Source organism: Eurosta solidaginis, chromosome 3 (assembly GCF_040869045.1).
Source record: "Eurosta solidaginis isolate ZX-2024a chromosome 3, ASM4086904v1, whole genome shotgun sequence".
Taxonomy (NCBI): Eukaryota; Metazoa; Arthropoda; class Insecta; order Diptera; family Tephritidae; genus Eurosta; species Eurosta solidaginis.
The window spans coordinates 262022393-262042391 of record NC_090321.1 but is presented as its reverse complement, the minus strand read 5'-3'; the positions used below and the strand labels follow the sequence as shown (position 1 = coordinate 262042391).

General features: G+C 38.7%; 1 protein-coding gene across 1 annotated transcript in view; it reads right to left on the bottom strand.

Moving 5' to 3' along the window:
• Nucleotides 1-8141, bottom strand: part of Ndg (Nidogen) — a 45002-nt gene extending 36861 nt beyond the window's left edge. The window contains exon 1 of the mRNA XM_067776207.1: nt 7344-8141. Coding sequence (XP_067632308.1) covers nt 7344-7583 — 240 coding nt within the window. The 5' untranslated portion in view covers nt 7584-8141. The remainder of the gene's footprint in view (nt 1-7343) is intronic.
• Between the last annotated feature and the right edge of the window lie 11858 nt (nt 8142-19999).

Below are 19999 nucleotides of genomic sequence, written 5' to 3'. Positions count from 1 at the left end.
GAACATAGGGTATCAAGCAATAGCGGAAGAGGAGACCTTAATTGAGTAAGTGAGAAGCAGGTGGCAGAGGTGTCAGTTATTGGAAAGCATGGATTGTGGCTTCCTGCGTGATGACCATAATCGCCCAGACAGTTGGACGCCAATTTATGATAATGGTAATAAATATTACCAATTGGCGCCAGTTGGCAGAGCGAAGAAACGACTGGCGTGCCTTGTTGGACGGCCATAACCATTTTAACGGTTAAGCGCCAATAAGAAGGTAAGGTAGTTAGGTAATAATTCCATTTCAACAGTGATGTGGCTGACATTTTTCTTTGATGACAGAAATTACTGCATCTAACTCAACAAACCATGAAATGTTTGGCGCCAAATTTTCTTTTTCAACGACACATTCATAAACCAAAAGATTTCCCCGCATTTGAAAATGAAAACGTACTCACGTAAAGACACACGAAAGTACGAAGATAGATAAATTAAGAGCTTGACGTAGTTGCTAACGGCTCGCATTTTAGCTTTATGTGTCTCGCAGGATGATTGTGCCATTATCTACAATATTTATTGATCGCATATGCCAAAAGAAATATAAAAATTATTTTTATACTTAAAATGTATAGATGTCATCGCTGGCCGTTAGCCAAAAACCTGCGTTCTGTCCACTTTTGAAAATTATGATGTTTTTTAGGCGCGATAATTTCGCAATTTAAGTGGCTGTAATAATTTTTTGTGTATCACATTAGCAGCGCCAAATTAAAAGAAATTCATTTGTTGACTTGTTTACCGCTGCATATAAAATATTTTTTATGCTTGTATATTGTGATTAATTGTGTCGTATGAGAACGTGTGGGTTTTTCAATTTGAATGCATAGCACATCAATGCGAATGTATTCTATCATGGCAAATAGACTATGGGCCCTGCTTGTTCCAATAAGCCATAGCTATAAATATGTTTTAACAAGGCTAGGTTAGGTTAGGATAGGTGGTAGCCGCCTCCGTGAGTATGTCAAAAGCTGTGCAATCAAGCATAAAGTGTTTCAATGATTCCACCACATCATCTTCCATAGAGCTGCAGCAGGATGGGGTTTCCAGTATATTGAGACGTACCACATTAATTGCCATTGGACAGTATCCTGTCAAGACTCCAATGACCATTAGTAGATAGCCTTAGTGAACTCAATCATTTCGGCAGACCTCCTGCCATTCACTTCCGAACAGAAGAATTTTGCTACCTTGCAAGAGGTGGTGTCCACCCAACGCTAATAGAGCTGACTCAAGGCCTACCCATGCAGAAGCAGACCACAGGTGGCCAAGGGAATTCCGCAATCCCTATAGCCGTCTTTATCCGGTTCAATTGTACCGATGCGGGCTAAGAGATCTGCTTGACAGTTGCCCAGATTATCACTACGACCCGGGACCCAGATAATCGTAATCATAAAATAGTTCGATGCAATCGCAAGCTAGGTCAGGCACTCCCATACCACCCTTGACCGCACTATAGTTTAGCTCAAGGGCTTGATAGCCACTTGGCTATCAGAGTAGATGTTAAATTCCCTAACTGTAGTAGCACTGGATAGCAATTCATCCACCTCATCCTTAGCGGCTTACATTCAGCTCTTGACAAAGAACGCCCCCCCCTCCACCAACTTTTCCGACCCCGTCCCCTTCCTCTCTCGAGGGAATGACTGAGCTGAAGGTTGCACAGGGAGCAGTTATCGGCACACACATTAGTTCGTCCTGTCAAGGATAAAGTCGAACTTGGTAGGAAGGCTAGAGTGCCCGAAGTCAGAAAGGTCATAACCCATATAACGAAGCGTGACCAACGATCCGGCCGTGGCCGCCTTTTCCGCAATATCTACTGGATGTATGCTCAGCATGACATGCAATGCCAAGAAATGTATTGTTCTGAGAGCGCCGCTGATACAAATCAGCACTGACACTAATATTTTGGCGGTGCTCGCTCTATCCAGTGCATTCCCTCTGACCAGCACCCCATAGAGCAGAATATTTGTGACTACCATCTCATATAACCAGTGTACTACTCTTTGCCAAAGCCCCCCTCTCTTGCCCATAGCCCCCATGGACCAGTATAAGGCAACGGCGGCCTTCCTGGCCCTATCTTAAATATTGGGTCTTCAGGACAAGTTCATGTCCAAAATAATCCCTAAATATTAAATACCAGCAATTGTGTAATTTCTACACTGTGATATGCCAATGTAGATATTTCAACCAAAAGTTTATTATTAAATAAAATTTCTTGATTTTATATTTACTGTTTTTTTGACAACAAGGATATGACTTCTGCCAAATTTCAATTTTCTATCATGAATAGTTACAGAGAGATAGTGTGCTACGCATCGTAAGCTAAAACAAGTAAGGAAGGCTAAGTTCGGGTGTAACCGAACATTACATACTCAGCTGAGAGCTTTGGAGACAAAATAAGGGAAAATCACCATGTAGGAAAATGAATCTAGGGTAACCCTGGAATGTGTTTGTATGACATGGCTATCAAATGGGAGGTATTAAAGAGTATTTTAAAAGGGAGTGGGCCATAGTTCTATAGGTGGACGCTTTTTCGAGATATCGCCATAAAGGTGGACCAGGGGTAACTCTAGAATGTGTTTGTACGATTTGGGTATCAAATGAAAGGTGTTAGTGAGCATTTTAAAAGGGAGTGGGCCTTAGGTCTATAGGTGGACGCCTTTTCGTGCTATCGTCATAAAGGTGGGCCAGGGGTGACTCTAGAATGTGTTTGTACGATATGGGTATCAAATGAAAGGTGTTAGTGAGCATTTTAAAAGGGAGTAGGCCTTAGTTCTATAGGTGGACGCCTTTTCGAGATATAGCCATAAAGGTGGACCAGGGGTGACTCTAGAATGTATTTGTACGATATGGGTATCAAATTAAATGTATTAATGAGGGTTTTAAAAGACAGTGGCCCTTAGTTGTATATGTGAAGGCGTTTTTTTTTTCATTTTTCGTAATTTTCGATATCGAAAAAGTGGGCATGGTCATAGTTGGCTTTCGGCCATTTTTTATACCAAAGTAAAGTAAGTTCAGATAAATACGTGAACAAAGTTTAGTAAAGATATATCGATATTTGCTCAAGTTATCGTGTTAAGGGCCGAGCGGAAGGACAGACGGTCGACTATGTATAAAAAATGGGCGTGGCTTCAACCGATTTCGCCCATTTTCACAGAAAACAGTTACCGCCATAGAATCTATGCCCCTTCACAAGGATTGGTTAATTTTTGTTCGATTTATGGCATTAAAAGTATTCTAGACAAATTAAAGAAAAAGGGCGGAGCCACGCCCATTTTGGAATTTTCTTTTATTTTTGTATTTTGTTGAATGTTGACATAGTTTACTTATATACTGTAAAGATATTAAATTTTAATCAAAATTTTACTTAAAAAATTTTTTTTAAAGAATGGGCGTGTTCGTCTTCCGATTTTGCTAATTTTTATTTAGCACACATATAGGAATGGGAGTAACGATATTCAACGACTGCCAAATTACGGCTTGCAAAACTTTCAAATTACCTTCTTTCAAAAGTGGGCGGTGCCACGCCCATAGTCCAAAATTTTAAAAGTTTTCTATTCTACGTCATATGGCCAACCCACCTACCAAGCTTCATCACTTTATCTGTCTTTGGTAATCAATTATCGCACTTTTTGGGTTTTTCGAAATTTTCGATATCGAAAAAGTGGGCGTGGTTATAGTCCAATTTCGTTCATTTAAAATAGCGATCTGAGCTGAGTGCCCAGGAACCTACTAACCCAATTTCATCAAGATACCTCAAAATTGACTCAAGTTGTCGTGTTTACGGACGGACGGACGGACGGACATGGCTATATAAATTTCTTTTTTCGCCCAGATCATTTTGATATATAGAAGTCTATATCTATCTCGATTAGTTTGTGCTGTTACGGATTACCATTATGCGAACAAATTTAATATACTCTGTGAGCTCTGCTCAGCTGAGTATAAAAATACTTGATACGAGGAGATTTAGGTCGAGCTTGTTTTATCTTTTCCCACAAATTGATGGGCCAGGTCAACATGTTTTGTGCCCACTCCGAACAACATCTGCAATGAGATGAATTTTCGCTGAGAAACTTTTCATGGCTGAAATATTCTCTGAGTGATAGGCATACCACTGGATGCAGCGAGGGGAACACTAAGTGAAAGCATTTTGCATTCACAACATACCGTTTCGCATGTTCAAATGTACAACTGACTGATCTCAATTTCAAATTCCGATCTATCATTTATAACAGAGTATTCTGAATCACAAATGATGCTATCGTATTTTCAGTTGAATCTTTCCCATTTACGATTATTATATGGACTGTTCTAATTTCCATATAATGCTTTTTTATTGACGACTGAGCGTGACTTAGTTTTTTTTAAATTTTGAACTTAATTGTTGTTTTCTAAACATGAATTGCTACATCATTTCAAAATGATTTAATTGTGTTCAAGAATAGTCAGTTGGACTTTCGAAACCGTCAGTTGAAATTTAAAATTGTGAATTGGAAATTCGAAGACGTCATTTGGATTTTAGAGTTGTCAATAGGATCTAAGAAAACGTGAATTGGGTTTTAGAAAAACCAAATGGATTTTAGGAAATCTTATTTTAATTTTAGAAAACCTAAAAAAAATTTGGTATATTCATCATCTTCATTAATTAGCGCTTAACCACCTAAGCGATTTTGGCCGTTTCGTAACAAGTCAGACCAGCTATCCCTGTTTCGCTATAAATTACGCCAATTGGGAACACCAAGGGATGTCAAGTCTTCCTCCACCTGCCTCTCCCAACTCAGTGGAGGTCTCCCCCTTCCTCTGCTTCCAATCTGCCGTGTCGACTGAAATACTTTGTTGGCCGGAGTGTCCTCGTTCATTCGCATAACTTGATCTAACCAGCGAAGCCTTGGATATTTATTCGTTACACTATCTTCATATCTGCGTAAAGCGCGTACATCATTATACCTCATTCCATAATCGCCGTCGACATCATGGACAAGACCATAAATCTTCGGAAAAACTTTTTTTTCGAACCCTTCCATAACCATCTCATCCTCCCTCGACACCGTTCATGATTCCGAGCCATACCTCAGGACAGGAATGATGAGCGACTTGTAGAGCGTGATTTTTGTTCCTAGAGAGAGGACTTTACTTTTCAATTGCTTACTCAGTCCAAAGTGACATTTGTTGGCAAGTGTTATTCTCCGTTTTATTTCTAAGCTTACATTGTTTTTGCTGTTAATGCTGCCTCCCAAAGAGCCGAAATCCTTCACAGTCTCGAATTTATATCCATCAACTGTGACGCGGCTGCCAAGGCGCGAATGAGCCGATTCTTTCTTGGACGACAGCAAGTACTCCGTCTTGTCCTCATTAAGTGTATTCACGCAGTCTTAAATCCAATTGCATGTTCTCATCTATTTCAGATTAAATTAAAAAAAACACGAATTGGATTTTAGAAAAAGTCAATTGGATTTCAGAAAAGGTAAGTTTGATGTTTTCAACGTTTTCTAAAAACAAATTTATACTTTCTTAAAACCAAATTGCGTTTTTAAAATGCAACTCCCTCTACTAAAATCCAATTAATGATTTCTTAAAACCAATTAATTTTCCTAAAATCCAATCGACGCTTTCATCAGGATGAATAGCTCAGTATATTTAGCCATGTCCGTCTGTCTGTTTGTATGCAAACTAATCCCTCAATTTTCGGATTAAAGCTTCAAACCTCACCATATGCTTTCGTATATGGCACATAATGTTGTCTGGAAAAATTGTAGAGATCGGTGATATATATAGTATATATCTTATACAAGCGATTGTTCAGATAAGAAACTTTTCGTTATTTCTGCCCCATTTTCACAGCTCGAACCTTCAAATTTCACAAATACTTAGGATTACGTTATATATTGTTCAGATAAGTGATTCATTGTCATAGCTATTTCATGCAACCCACAAAAAACGTGAAACTTTGCATCCTCACACGAAATACCTACATATTTTTTTATATTACGAATGGGATAAGATTGTTCAGCCCCATTCATGAAAGGTATGAAGCCTTCGGCACAGCCGAAGACAGCGCCGCTGTTACTTGTTTTCTTTGTAATACATACAAGTAACTTTAGGGTATAAATTGGATGGCTTAGCCAATTTTGAAAAAACTTTTATAGTTTGTCTAAAATTGGACAGCCGTAGTAGTACCCATCACTTAGTCCCACCCATCACTCTTAGAAAGTAGTAATTTTTTTACGTTGTATATTTCATTATCATTTGTGTCAAATAAATATTTCCCTTGACCCTTCTGTTACGTTAAGAAAAACTTGCACACGTGTTGTTAAGGTCTCGAAATGACCAGCCCTATGTTTTCTATGTATATCGGTTTAAAGGTTTATAATCTCAAGACAGTATTGTGTAATATTCACATACTTTTTTCTTGTTTCTATTCGCAATGCTTATCGGTAAAAACTTTGATAATTTCTGATGCAGTTGGTGAGATTTATTGGTATCGGTATTCTTGCGATAGGGTGGACGTGGTATATACGTAGTATGCCGGCAGACCATACCGAAGTTGCTTAGTTCAGCCAATGGAAGAATTATCATCAACACACTTTCAAACATGTTTTTTAAGCGGGGTCGCCTCTTGGAAGTGATCTGACATAACTTCAGAGTGTATTACGCAATGAAAAGCTTTCCATATTATAATACCACTCCCTAAGCAGTTATCATTTGAAATCGGCATACAAAACATAGGTCTCCATAAATCCTTAGGGAAAAAATATCCGCGTATCACTAATTGGAAAAAAACTTCGCCTAAATGTTCTAAAAGATCTATGGAATCCAACCACTATCATTTTTTGATTATTTTTTATTCGATAATTTCTTTTTATGCTCAGAACAACAGCTCTGGTCACAGAATGACCTTATGGTGCGGTGCGCCCACGTAGGTTTGTTTATTATCAGTTATTGGAAGAGGCTAAATCTTGCTTTTCAATGTTTCTCCTATCGAGAGATATCAGAAAAACAAAGCAGGAAAGGTCACCAAATGACCTTAAAGTAACAAAAGGGTTAAGGTGATAAAATTTGAAAACTTCTATAATTACTAGTTTTAGAAAAATTGTTTAAAGTTATTAGAGTCAAAGTCGAGTCAAATTGATCCAGCCATCACTATGGAATACCCCCGTTTTCTTAAATCCTGACTATCTAATTGAGTATTCTAAAATACAACTGCAAATGGTGTAGTCCTAGGATGCAAGTTATAACCCATAAAACACTTTACGAACACACATTTATAAAAATTAATTATAGATATTTCGCAATAAAAAACTTACAAAAAGTTTATCATATTTTTCACTATAGAAATGCATCGGCCTATCCAAATCCAATTCTACATATTCGCTGTCACCATCATTCAAATATCGAGTTGAACCCTCTGGATGCTCATAGAATACATCGGCGCCCAATGAGTCCACATAGTGTTCGTATTGTGCATTTGCGGGGTCCAACACAACCATACTCATTAACAATGTTAAGCACAAACATTGTGCAATATTCTTAGTTGTTGTCAACATTTTTTGTTTTTTTTACAACATAAACTTTTACGCGCTTTTATAAGCGAACTTTCAATGTTAAATAAATATTACTAAACACACTCAAAAAATAATTTCAAAAAATATATATTTTTTTTTTATCCAAAAATTTCACAATAAGTATGTTTTTTTTTTTTTAATTTACACAACAAATACACATGTAAACGAAAAATCACTTTGAATTTCTTAAACACTTCTGTTAGCACTTCAGCATGACTATTGCAAACCGTGCATTGCGGCCGCCATGAAAGAAATTAAAATTCCAAAAATATATTTTTTAAAAATAACTTTCCAACTGAAAACAGAGTTTTCACTTTTCAGTATTCTTTTTTGTATTTGTTGTTTTTATTGCATTTATTTTCTTATTATTGTTATTCTCCGTTTGCTGATGTTGATGAAGATAATGATCTACTTAGTTGTTGTTGTTGTTGTAGAGGCCAACAACTCAAAGAGATCGAACGACTCTTATACACCGGAATGAAGTAGAAATCCCGATTGACGAACCGTTTGCCTTTGCTTCACTTTCACAACTGATACAAAATTGAATAGAATGAGTCCTCTTGAGTCATGAGATAGATCTTGTAGACAAGACAAATTTTGTGCAGCTACGATCAGTAAACGATGGGCGATCAAAGGCTGCGCGTTCGCTGCCTCATTGGATTGATTATTGCCGCAGTAACCAAAGTGATGGTTGTATGAGAATGCACAATACAAGGTGAGGGAAAAGGTTTAGTTCTATTTGTATTTTTTAGTTCTTTCCCAGGCTGCGTATTTTGCTTCTCTATTTCAAGGAAGTAAATTCAAACTCTAAGTGAACTTTCGCGGATTTAGATAAGTTTTATAGAGACAAGAACTATCTAGAGGTTATTTCCACTTGAACACGATGGGGCGACTCTGATCTTGTGGCTTTAAGTTAAATCAGGGTAACTCGGATTTACTACTCTTCTCCTGATGGACATTCACCTGGGCTTACAACTTGCTGACACTTTATTCAAAGTATATTCCGGGTAGCCACAGAGCATTCTTTTGGTTTGGTGGTCGGTGATGTGAGAAGGCGACAGCATGGCAGCGCCACTCTGACATACTCGTTTTTAGCGTTAGTTGGGGCACTCCATTGGCCATATCTGGGCAGCACCTAGAATTTTCGGACCCTTGTTGAGAATGGTGCTGCTGTTGGCTGGGTTGTTTCCTCGTGAATCTGTTGGCATACTAATGGGCTCTTGCACATGTACGTAGTTTCAGTGAAAACTTCGTGGTGGGGAAGCGACTTTATCTCCAAGTACTGTCGTTCCTCATGTAGACGAATATCTCGCCACTGTACGCATAGATGCAAAATTCCTGATCTCGATCAAGTGCGCCCACGCACCGACGAAGGAAAAAAGCAATGAGGAGAAGGGCGCATTATTCGAAGACCTGAAAAGTCCATAAGAGCGCTCATACCTACAAATATGTAAAAAACATGCTTGGCAAACTCAAACCCAGATTTCTAAATTTAACGCAAAGGTGTGCAAACGTATTTGGCCCCACCAACAAATACCAGCTTCCACAACAAAACCTCACCTAACACGTTGAGGGTGACTGACTTCGCCGGTGCCTAAAGTAAGGTCCGGGACCAAGATCAAAGAAAACACGCAACAAAATCGATCATGTTGAGATATAGGGGCTGCATTAGAAGTGCGCACGATTCAAAGTCCCACCATCGGCTTTGATCACGCTTAGGTAGATATGCCTGTGGTAAGAGGCGACTAAAATACAATTCAAGAGGTTGCCAGCGCAATATATAGCTTATCCAACCCAGTTGTCAACCTCACCTATCCGTGGCAAATTCTGTTTCATTAACAGCCGAGGCTTTGGCGACCCCGAACTACTGATGGATCTAGGGCGTGCGAGGGAGGTATCTCCTAGAAGGATACATGTGGTCATACCAAATCGTACCCGAGATGGTCGGGACGTACCGGATCTGCATCTGGCAAAGGACTATCAACATCGATAACACTCCCCAAGGCCTTATAGCTACAACAACAACAACAACAACGTAACGCATGAAAATACCGCATTGTATCAAAAAAAAAAAAAAAAAATACCCAGCTTACATGAAGAGGACTCGAAAATTATCATCAGAGCACAGTTGAGTGACCTCAGAACAGCATTTGCCAAGGCAGACAACTATTTGCTTTGCTAACATCTTAATGGCAAGAGTACGCTTCAAGAGTTTGCGAGCCGCTGAGACCAGTAAAACTGATTAAGGTCAAAATGTTGAGCTAACTAAAATTGAACAACAAGAAAAAATTAACCCTTTTGTACCACCTTGTTCGATGAGTGTGGTCTTTTCGCGCGCTATCGAAGACGGTGGTGTTGTCGTTGACGCTGTCGTGGGTTTTAGCAGTAGCAAACTATATGGATGGCACAATCCCAAAGCATTTATTGATGCGTATACTTTCTGTCAGCGTAGACATTTTAATTTGCTCCAGCACACAAACAGCGACGCATTTTCTCATAGAGGGAAAAACCAGAATGAAATGGGATCAATGCGATCAACGGTATTGGAATTGCGGTTGCAATTCTACTCTGTTGAAGAATTTCTTGAGTAAAGCTCACATCGGTACTTCTAAAGTCATTATCACCCACTTAAGAATCTCATAATGAATGTGACAAAAGCATTAAGCTGTGAATATGCAAATGGATGAACGATACAAATATCATTGATTTTGCGCGTCGCACGGTGGGATATTTGATCAATATAGCTGGCCAAAAGTCGATTTTCAAAATATTCCAATTTTTTTTTTTAATATACTCCCTGGCGTTCCTAGATGTCCACTGAATAGTATACATACCCCAAAACCCATCTGCAACATAAACGGAGCTAACCGCGCACATCTAAAGTTGTATAAAAATTGTGTGCAGTTCGATGTATTTTTGGAGTAAAAAGCAATATACTTTTCTAACCTAAATACTTGTTCACTTGTTAAGCCTTAATCAAATCTAGTTACATTTTCTTTTAGGACAGGTAAATGTGTTTTTAATTCATATATTAGATGTTTTATACCGCATGTTTTAACTGAGTTATTCTACTTGTAATACTACTACTTTTCAATATTAAATTTTTTAAAAACCTTGCAAACAAAAATATATATCTTTTTTTCATGGCATATCATTTAAGTAATTTTTTGGCAATTATGTGTTGGTTTTAAAATTTAATAACAAAAATGGCTGCGCATACCTGTGATTTTTTGAGTGGTGATCAATTTTGTAAGAGATTGATACACTTATTGGCGAAAGGTGGCAACCTTATGAAAACATCCTCAGTGGCAACACCTAGGTGAAAAGTCTTAAAATGTAATACCATATCGATGTACCAAATTTGATTCAAATCGGTTAAGCCGTTTCCGAGATGATAGTGGATATACAAAAAAATACAAAAACAATGTGAGGTAGCAAACCTTCTTAAAAATGTCAATAGAAATGCGGAGTAAAATAATTTTCGTTTGATACCCATATTGACTTATCTCATGTAATGCCAAAAATGACCCCGGGGCCATCCGAAGCCGGGGGCCCGATCCGTAGTAATTCTGCGCGGAACACCGTGAATTTACAGTAAAATATTTCCTTTCATAACAATGAAGTGAGCCAACCACTTTTTGAACAGAAATAACTGCTGTTTTAATTTTGGCCAGCTAGATTGATCAAATACCCCACCGTGCGTTGCAGGCTTACTATGAGATTCTAAAATCAGCGTAGCCCGATCTCGATAATAGATTCTAATAATATCACCAGTAATCTACGAGATATGATAAAATTTTATTAATCATATGGAGGAGGCATTGTTTGTTTTGGTTCTTTTGTAAACCTTGTCTTTTCGAACTGATCGCTGTTTAGATCTGCATAGGTTAGCGTTATATTCCTGTAGGTCTAAAGAATAAATTTATTAGCCAATCTACATATTTTCGGCTTTTTAATGCAGCCACTTGCGGCTTTTTCGAAAATATCTTTTTATGTCGCAAAGGCTTTAAATTATATTTAGCCACTTAGTGATAAATTAATTATTTTTAATGGCGTCAGGTTGGCAGGCAGTCGCTCGCTTCACAGAAGAGTAATTTTAGATTATATAAAAAAAAATACTTTTAATTTTATTTATGTTTATTACTGTGAATTATAAAATATTTTTTAATATGTATATATGTTATATACTTATAGATTAGAGTGTCATGAAAACAAGTTGACTGAATCGCCCCTATATCTCTTTCTCTCCCTCTTTATTGAAAGAAAGCATTTCCTGGAAAAAAGGTTATCTAACAAAAAGGCCTGGACTAGAAACGGAGTATTCCGGAAATTTGTGATTAATAAGTTCGTTCGGTGGGATTTGCCACGCTCTTCTCTAAGTGCAAGCAAATATCTGAAGAAGCTTTTTGCAATGGATTAATTCATCATTAGTTGAAGCTTAACTGCCTAGATGATTTGGCCATTGCAAGTCATTGCCGTTGTTCCGCCTCCGGGCTCCAACTCATTGAGAGCCGTCCACTTTCTCCGCTCCCAAATGCGACTGCCGATAGGAATGCTACGTGGGCTGGATCGTCTTTTTTCATTCACATAACATGACCTATAATCAGTCCAAAGAAATACTTAATGGCAAGAGTTATTCTCCATTGCATTTCCTTATAGAGAAACAGGCTGAGGAAATAACACTATAGGGAGTCGCCTTGTCTGAAGCCTCGTTTAATTTCAAATGGTCCGAAGGTTAGGTTTGTTTGAACTGGCCGGTCAATAATGACCTCACATGGACTAAATGTGTCGTAGGGAATACCCCTACCTCTTGGCAAATACTGAAAAAAGTCTGTCCCTTTATGACAGAGAAACAACTTTGCTTGAGCCAAGTCTCTCCATTGCTGGCTTGCATTCCAGGACACTTCTTGATGAAGTATAGCGTGAAATTATTGTTCGCCGCCTGCTATTAATATATATATTGACTTGACTGCGGCTTCAGCACGCTTACTCCCGAAATTCTGCTGCTGTCTTAACGGCTACAATCTCCGCCTGAAAACCATTACAGTCCTCTGGCAGCTTGTGGGATCTGCTTATTTCTGAATCGACACAGAAAACAACAGACCCGACAATCTCTTATAATTTGTAACCATCGGCATACACATGTGTAGTATGTTCTGCCATTTCGCAATCAACCGTCCGACTCTATTGTGCCCCAGATCTCTTTACAAGCTCCATTAGCCATTTCGCGCTATATTAGATGTCTCTTTACTGCTATGGTCATACGGTCGCACTAAAGCCACCACGAGTTGATCATTACGTCTGCAAGCGGGATGTGCAGAATGACATGGAATGTTGCGTTTTAGGCCTCGTGGAACTCGAAGAGGTCTTTTGCAATTCTTACGGAGCTGATTATGTTACTTAACGCCATTTGCAAAGCCCTATAAGCTTTGCAGGAAACTTCAATTCGGATATAGCAAAATACAAATAACTAATTTTTGCTCTGTTAAAAGCTGCTTTGACGTGGACAAGTGTGGGTGGATGACCTTGTCGTAAGTTATCTCTAGGACTTAGCAGGCCCGAAGTCTCACCTATAAGATTAGATCAGTTAGCCGAATTCGGCCTTCAATCTTTCGCACAGTACGCTAGAAACAATAGCGCGGTTTGCAGATTTGCCTTTCTTCTGTCTTAGACAGAGTATATTTAAGTGCCAATCTGGAGGCATTCGCTGGACCGACCGGAAATTTATGATTGCTATTTACCAACTCTTTGCCTAGTTGTTTGAATATCTCGACAGGTAAAAGTCGTTTTCCGGCTCCCACTTTACCTCGTCACTGTTGCCCAATTTCGCCATCTCCCTCGCTATCTAGCAATAAGAGGTTTTACCTCCATGATTTCGGGACGTCACTTATATTACCGCAGTTATCTGTGCAGGTCTTGAAACCTTGCATTATCCACCGGATTTTCTGGTAGAATTTTCGGGCAATAACTATTCCAACATATGAAGCTCGTCACACTTACGCCACTCAGCGTTACATTTTATTAAGTAGGCATACTCTTCCCTCTTGACGACACGATCGTGTTCACACATACCGCGCGTAGCTGCTGTCATATAAAGCGTAACCCTCTATAAATCATCCTTTCCTTAGCATTCCTTATTGTATAAGTATTTTATTCTGTCACGCTGGAAGCCTCTAGTGTCCACAATGACTGTCTCTTTCGTGAGCAGCTACTTGACAATAAATATTTAGACCTGATTTTGTCTCCCGTCGATCACGCCTTGATAGACTTGCTTTCGTGGCTTTCGATCAGAAGACAGCTATGAAGATGTATCTATACCGAAACCTGATTCTGAGAAGACCATATTTCGAACCACGGAGAACTCAATCAACCTCAGCTCGTTGGTAGATAAAATTTTCCACCTGTAAGACCAAACATAGAAGGTGCCCTTATCCTCTAATAATTTTTTTTATTGAAACACCTCATCTTTGTGCGGCTCGCGGCGTGAAACTCGATCACAGCCGTGAACCATATGGCCGTTTTGATAGACATCGCAGGTCCCTACTGTCTCCTACCTTTTCCCGCCCATAATGTATTATTACTACGCCGAATAGCGTTGAGTAACACCACCCATCACTTTCACTACCGGCAAAGTCATTTTCGTTTCTAAGTTATGTTATACCCAGAAACTATTTCTACGGAGACCTGCTCGCGGTAGCAGAAAAAATTCACTTGAAAGGCGACTTCGCTTTCTTTCGTGATATGATTGGTATCATGGTTCAATTATGTACAGGTTGGCTCATCTCATCAGCTGATTTTATTTATGTCATTGCATGGTCGAAGGGATTGTCAAAAGGAGATGGCAAACTCAAAATGAAACCAACACATTGGCAACATTTTACTTACACATACAAAAACTGCTAAGTTTTATGTTTCAATTCCATACCATTCGCACCAACACCAATATACAGATTTTGACAATTTGAACAGACATATTTTGTTGCTTTACAGATGAGCCAACCTGTATATAGTTGAACCATGGATTGGTATATGCTGCCGCTAAGAAGAAATTTTTAAAGCAATTCCAAAAATCGCCCCGTTTCATTAAACTCAGCATAAAAATAATGTCTCCACTCTAGGGCGTGTAAATGATAATGAAGAACCAGAGCTTGAACTTTTTTGTGCCATAAGCCCTCGTTCTTCTTCTTCTTCCTGCAGCAACAAAGCCTTTGGGGAGTATAATTGATGATGTTTTTTGCCGGATATTGATCCGGCACGTTCCGGGATCAACCTAACCTAGCCTAACCTCTCGGGAACGATTTGATGTGATCTTGTCGCACCATCTAAGTGGGTGGATTTTAATGGCCTCTTGCGACAGACATGCCTATGGCGGTAAAATTCTAAGCACCTTAATGCGCTGGGGGTCTAAAGCTGTACTAGTTACTTCGATTGCAACAGTCTTGGGAATCCTTTGTTTTGTTTACTCATTACATCTATACAACAACAATGCTACACCTCCTTCTCAAATGCACTAAAAATCAACAAAGCGCCTAAGCCTGTCCGTTGACCGACAAATGTTTCGCTTAACTAACCACACGTGCTCCAAAAAATGTTGCCACACGACAAAAACAACAAGCAACAGTAGCATTAGCTAGACCAAAAAAACATTGTTTAAGGAGTGGTATTGCGTATAGGCTTGTCGGACATGCTACTTACATGGATGGATCATTTATCTTGGTTTCTCATTTATTGCGCTACGCACAAGATCACATCGCCCCACACAGATGTGCAGCCAAAAAACCATGGCATATGGAGTAATGAGATTTCGTAGAAAATTTCATTAGCTGTCAAAATGCTACTCAAAATTTTACAATACAATTATTCATGCATCTTCATGGGCTTGGTTGGCTCTTTTCTCGCTCGGTTGGTACTTACGTTTAGTTTTTTTTTATACTCAGCGTGCTTTGCACACAGAGTGTATTAACTTTGATTGCATAACGGTTGGTTGTACAGGTATAAAGGAATGGAGATAGATATAGACTTCCATATATCAAAATCATCAATATCGAAAAAAATTTGATTGAGCCATGTCCGTCCGTCTGTCCGTTAACACGATAACTTGAGTAAGTATTAAGATATCTTCACCAAATTTGGTACACGAGCTTATCTGGACCCAGAATAGATCGGTATATTTTTTTATATAATATATTATATTATTTTGGACAACACATAAAACCTCATTATTTAGTAAATAATATACCTAGAATGTTGAAATTTGACGTGTGGAATGATATTGAGACTGTTGATAAAAAATTTTAAAATGGGCGTGGCACCGCACACTTGTGATAAAATCAATTTTATAAATATTATTAATTATAAATCAAAAATCGTTAAACCTATCGTAACAAAGTTCGGCAGAGAGGTTGCCCTTACTATAAGGAATGCTTTGAAGAAAAATTAAAGAAATCGGTTAAGGACCACGCCCACTTTTATATAAAAGATTTTAAAAGGGTCGTGGACGAATAAAATAAGCTATATCTTTGCAAAAAAGTGCTTTATATCAATGGTATTTCATTTCCCAAGTGGATTTATAATAATAAATAGGAAAAACTTAAAATTCTAAAAAATGGGCATGGCTCCGCCCCTTTTTGTCTAAGCAATTTTCTATGTTTCGGGTGCCATAACTCGAAGAAAAATTAAGGGATCGTAAATTGCGTACACAAATTTTCCCTATAACAGGAAATATTTCTAGAAAAAATGGACGAGATCGGTTAAAGACCACGCCCACTTTTATATAAAAGGATTTTAAAAGGGTCGTAGACGAAAATAATAAGCTATGACTTAGCGAAAAAGAGCTTTGTATCAATAGAATTTTACTTTCTAAATTGAATTATAACATTAAATTGGAAAACACTAAAATTTTTAAAAATGGGTGTGGCTCCGCCCCTTTTTATGACTGAGCAATTTTCTATGTTTCGGGAGCCATAACGCGAAGAAAAATTAACATATCGTAATGAAATTGTGTACACATATTTTCCTTATAGTAGAAAATATTTCTAGTAAAAATGGACGGGATCGGTTAAAGACCACGCTCACTTTTATATAAACGATTTTTAAAAGGGTCGTAGACTAGAATAATAAGCTATATCTTGGCGAAAAATAGTTGTGTATCAATCATATTTCACTTATCAAGTTTTATTGTAAGAGGAAATGGGGAGACATTTTTTTAAACGGGCGGTGCCACGTGTTATGTAGAAAAGTAATTTATCTGAAATGAAATGTGCAATTGAAGCTCACGCTGAGTATATAATGTTCGGTTACACCCGAACTTAGACACCTTTACTTGTTTTTTTTTTTTATTTATTTATTTCCATGTGTGTATATGTATGACTGTATGGCTTTACATATGCGTATACCGGAAGCGAAGTTGGCGTGAAGAATGTAAGGGTATCTAATGAAGCATGTCGAGTTGCTGGAAGGAATAAGTAATGGCATTGGTAGTGAGGTGCGCCTGTCGTCATCGATGGTACGAAAAAAGAGAGGAAGCTAATGATAATGATACACATTTGTATATGAACTCATTAGATTTATAATAATTGCTTAATTTTAAGTTTTTAATTAATTAACATAGCACCCTTTATTTCGATTTCATGCAGGTCTTTGTGGTAAAACCTCTAGGGTCAAATATGGTGTTCTTCTTCTTCCAATTCCTATTCATGTAGCACCCAATCCAATAGGTGCGGCCACTCGCAAATTGTTATCGATATCCTCTAGGGGTAGTCCTTGGAAACTTCCTGTTTCAATAGGGTCAAACTAGAGAGGTATTGACGTTAGAGGCATTGGTACCACATTGCAATCATAAAGAAAGTTAGTGTCATGTGGGAAAACATAACATGAAGGATCAATATCGAACTTATGCCAGAATAACGCGCGTCTCTCGGGGAAATTTGCTTTCCACTACTGCGAGTTTCGGGTATTGGAAACTGGTGAATCGTGTTCGCCTGGAATTTATCGGCATAAGACTTAGCAGCCTCTTTATAGATGAGGCTGGGTCCCTGTTTATGGTTCAAACGGCTAAATTATTGTGCGTTCAGCATTTCTTTCTCTCCCCTTATGGGAAGTATTTCCGGCTCACTGTGTAGATGATGTTCTGGCGACATAAGAAGACACCTCGTGTCAGTTCTGAACTTCTTCCAATGTACTCCGTTGAGCTCAGCGACCATATCGGAGACGCGTAGCACACAAGCGGCTGGCCAATTGCTTTATAGGTAGTAATGCCATAGACGTGGCTGTCCAATATTGCCGACATTTGCCACGTCCACGTCATAAATAAGGTCATAAATGGTGACTTAGACCGTGATAGGCGCAAGAATTACGCGAGGCGAAAAAAACTGGAAAGACTAGGGAGATTCCTGTTAATTTTAGAGCATAGCCCATAAATGGTGGGGCCAGGATCTGTTGCATCTATGGTGCTGTTATCGACGTAGTAAACATTGGTAACTCTTTCGGGTGAGGTAGAGCTTTCGGTAGAGCTTGACTCCGATTCGATTGTTGGTCGATTAAATCGATGTTTTTTGAGGAATGACAAATCGATTTTTTAGAATGGGTCGATAACATTAGGTACAATTTTATATTTATTGATAAAAACGGTCAGAAAATATATTTTTTGCATTTTTTTTTTTTTTATAAATTTAGCTTTATTGGCGCATATTCACTGTCCAATTAAAATAGTGGTAAAAGGCTAGAACAGGGGTCGAACAGGTGGTTGTTGTGCACTGAAAAAAATTCACACATTTAGTTTTGATGCCACCCCATTGGTGGACCGGCCAGGGTAATTTTTTATAAACGCGGTCGAAGGCCGTCAACGCAGAAAGCTGTTCCGGGGTCGGTTTTTCGTTAATATCTTCTGAACGAGTTAAAATTTTTTCGCCTTTGGATTATTGTTGTCGAGGTCAATACGCGTCTTCTGAAACCTCTCTCGATATTTTTCGGCGCATATTAGTAGTCGATCCCTGCTCTAGACTATTACCAAAATAGTTTTTAAATTTTCCAAAAGCTCGAGTTAATTTAGAACCTTAAACTATGACTATGCGCCATTGTGTTGGTGGTTTTCAGTGAAAGGAAAAAGATGGGATTCAGCGTTGCGTAAGAAGTTAGGCCAGCTATCCCTGTTTCAATATAACTGACACTATGTCTCGCCCTTCATCTGTTTCTATATACGGGTGTAAATAGAAATACTAGAAAATGGATTCTCCAAAAAATCGAATCGAATCCAGCTTTAGGGGATAGAGCACCACACTGCGGCACCCCTTAGTTCTGAAGTTAAGTTCCTGGACGTTTCGTTCTTCTTAGTCAACACGTTGCATATTGGATTATCACTAAAATCTACTAGGAGAGGTGAAATTGAGAGGGCATGCATTGGAGCTACCCACATCTTACTCGGAGAATTTTTTTGAAAAATTGCAAGACGTTCGAGAAATTGTACACCGAGAAAACTGAGTCAACCTTTCCGTAGTGCTGGACATCGGCAGAGAAAGTAATGAACCGATACATTTCCACATAACCCTGACAGCTTCTTAAGAGGAAGCTCGTTGGTAAAAGCATTGATGCATTGCATTGTGACTTGACTGTCCAGGAGCAGTATAGCCGCTGTCTATTTGGCGTAGACCTCCGAACAGAAAACACGCAGGTACCCAGCCCGACCTTAGTTTCCTTTTAAATTTTTTAGCGTTTATGTAGTATGTTTTTACCACATTAAAAGCTTTTTTCCTATTCTTCCCACGAAGGATATCTTACTTTTTGTTACCGGAAGTCAACAACTAAAGTCACTACATAACGATATGTGAGTTTCGGCAATTCATAGTCGTCCTCATACCTTTGATCTAATGTGCCCGTTTCCGGCTGATTTCAAAATGTTGTAACCTCTCAGTTTTACAAGGTCTGAAGCTGCACTGATAAGGTCTAATCAACCGACTCACGGTAGGCTTCAATCGTTCACACAATACGTTTGACAGGACCTTACATATATGCGATATTAAGAAGGCTGATCCCGTGATGGTTGGCGCAGTTGGCAGGACCCCCTTCTTGCGGATTTGCAGATATATATATCGCCGCACTTTTTTAATATATATTTTTTTTTACAGGCAATTCATCAGTGCCCGCGGGTTTGTTGTTTTTCAATCGTTCTATTCTTACTTCGTCACAATCGGGTGCGGGAACATTAATTCCATCATCATCGGTTGCGGGATCGACGTCCCCATTTAGAGCAGAGAAGTGTTTCCTCCATAATCTAAGTACTCTCTGGACATTGGTCACAAGGTCACCGTTTTCGTTCTCACAGAAGTTGTTCCCGAACTTAATACCTATACACTAACGCCTTTCTGCCTCTGATTTTCTCTTGCTGTAAAGGCGTATCTTTT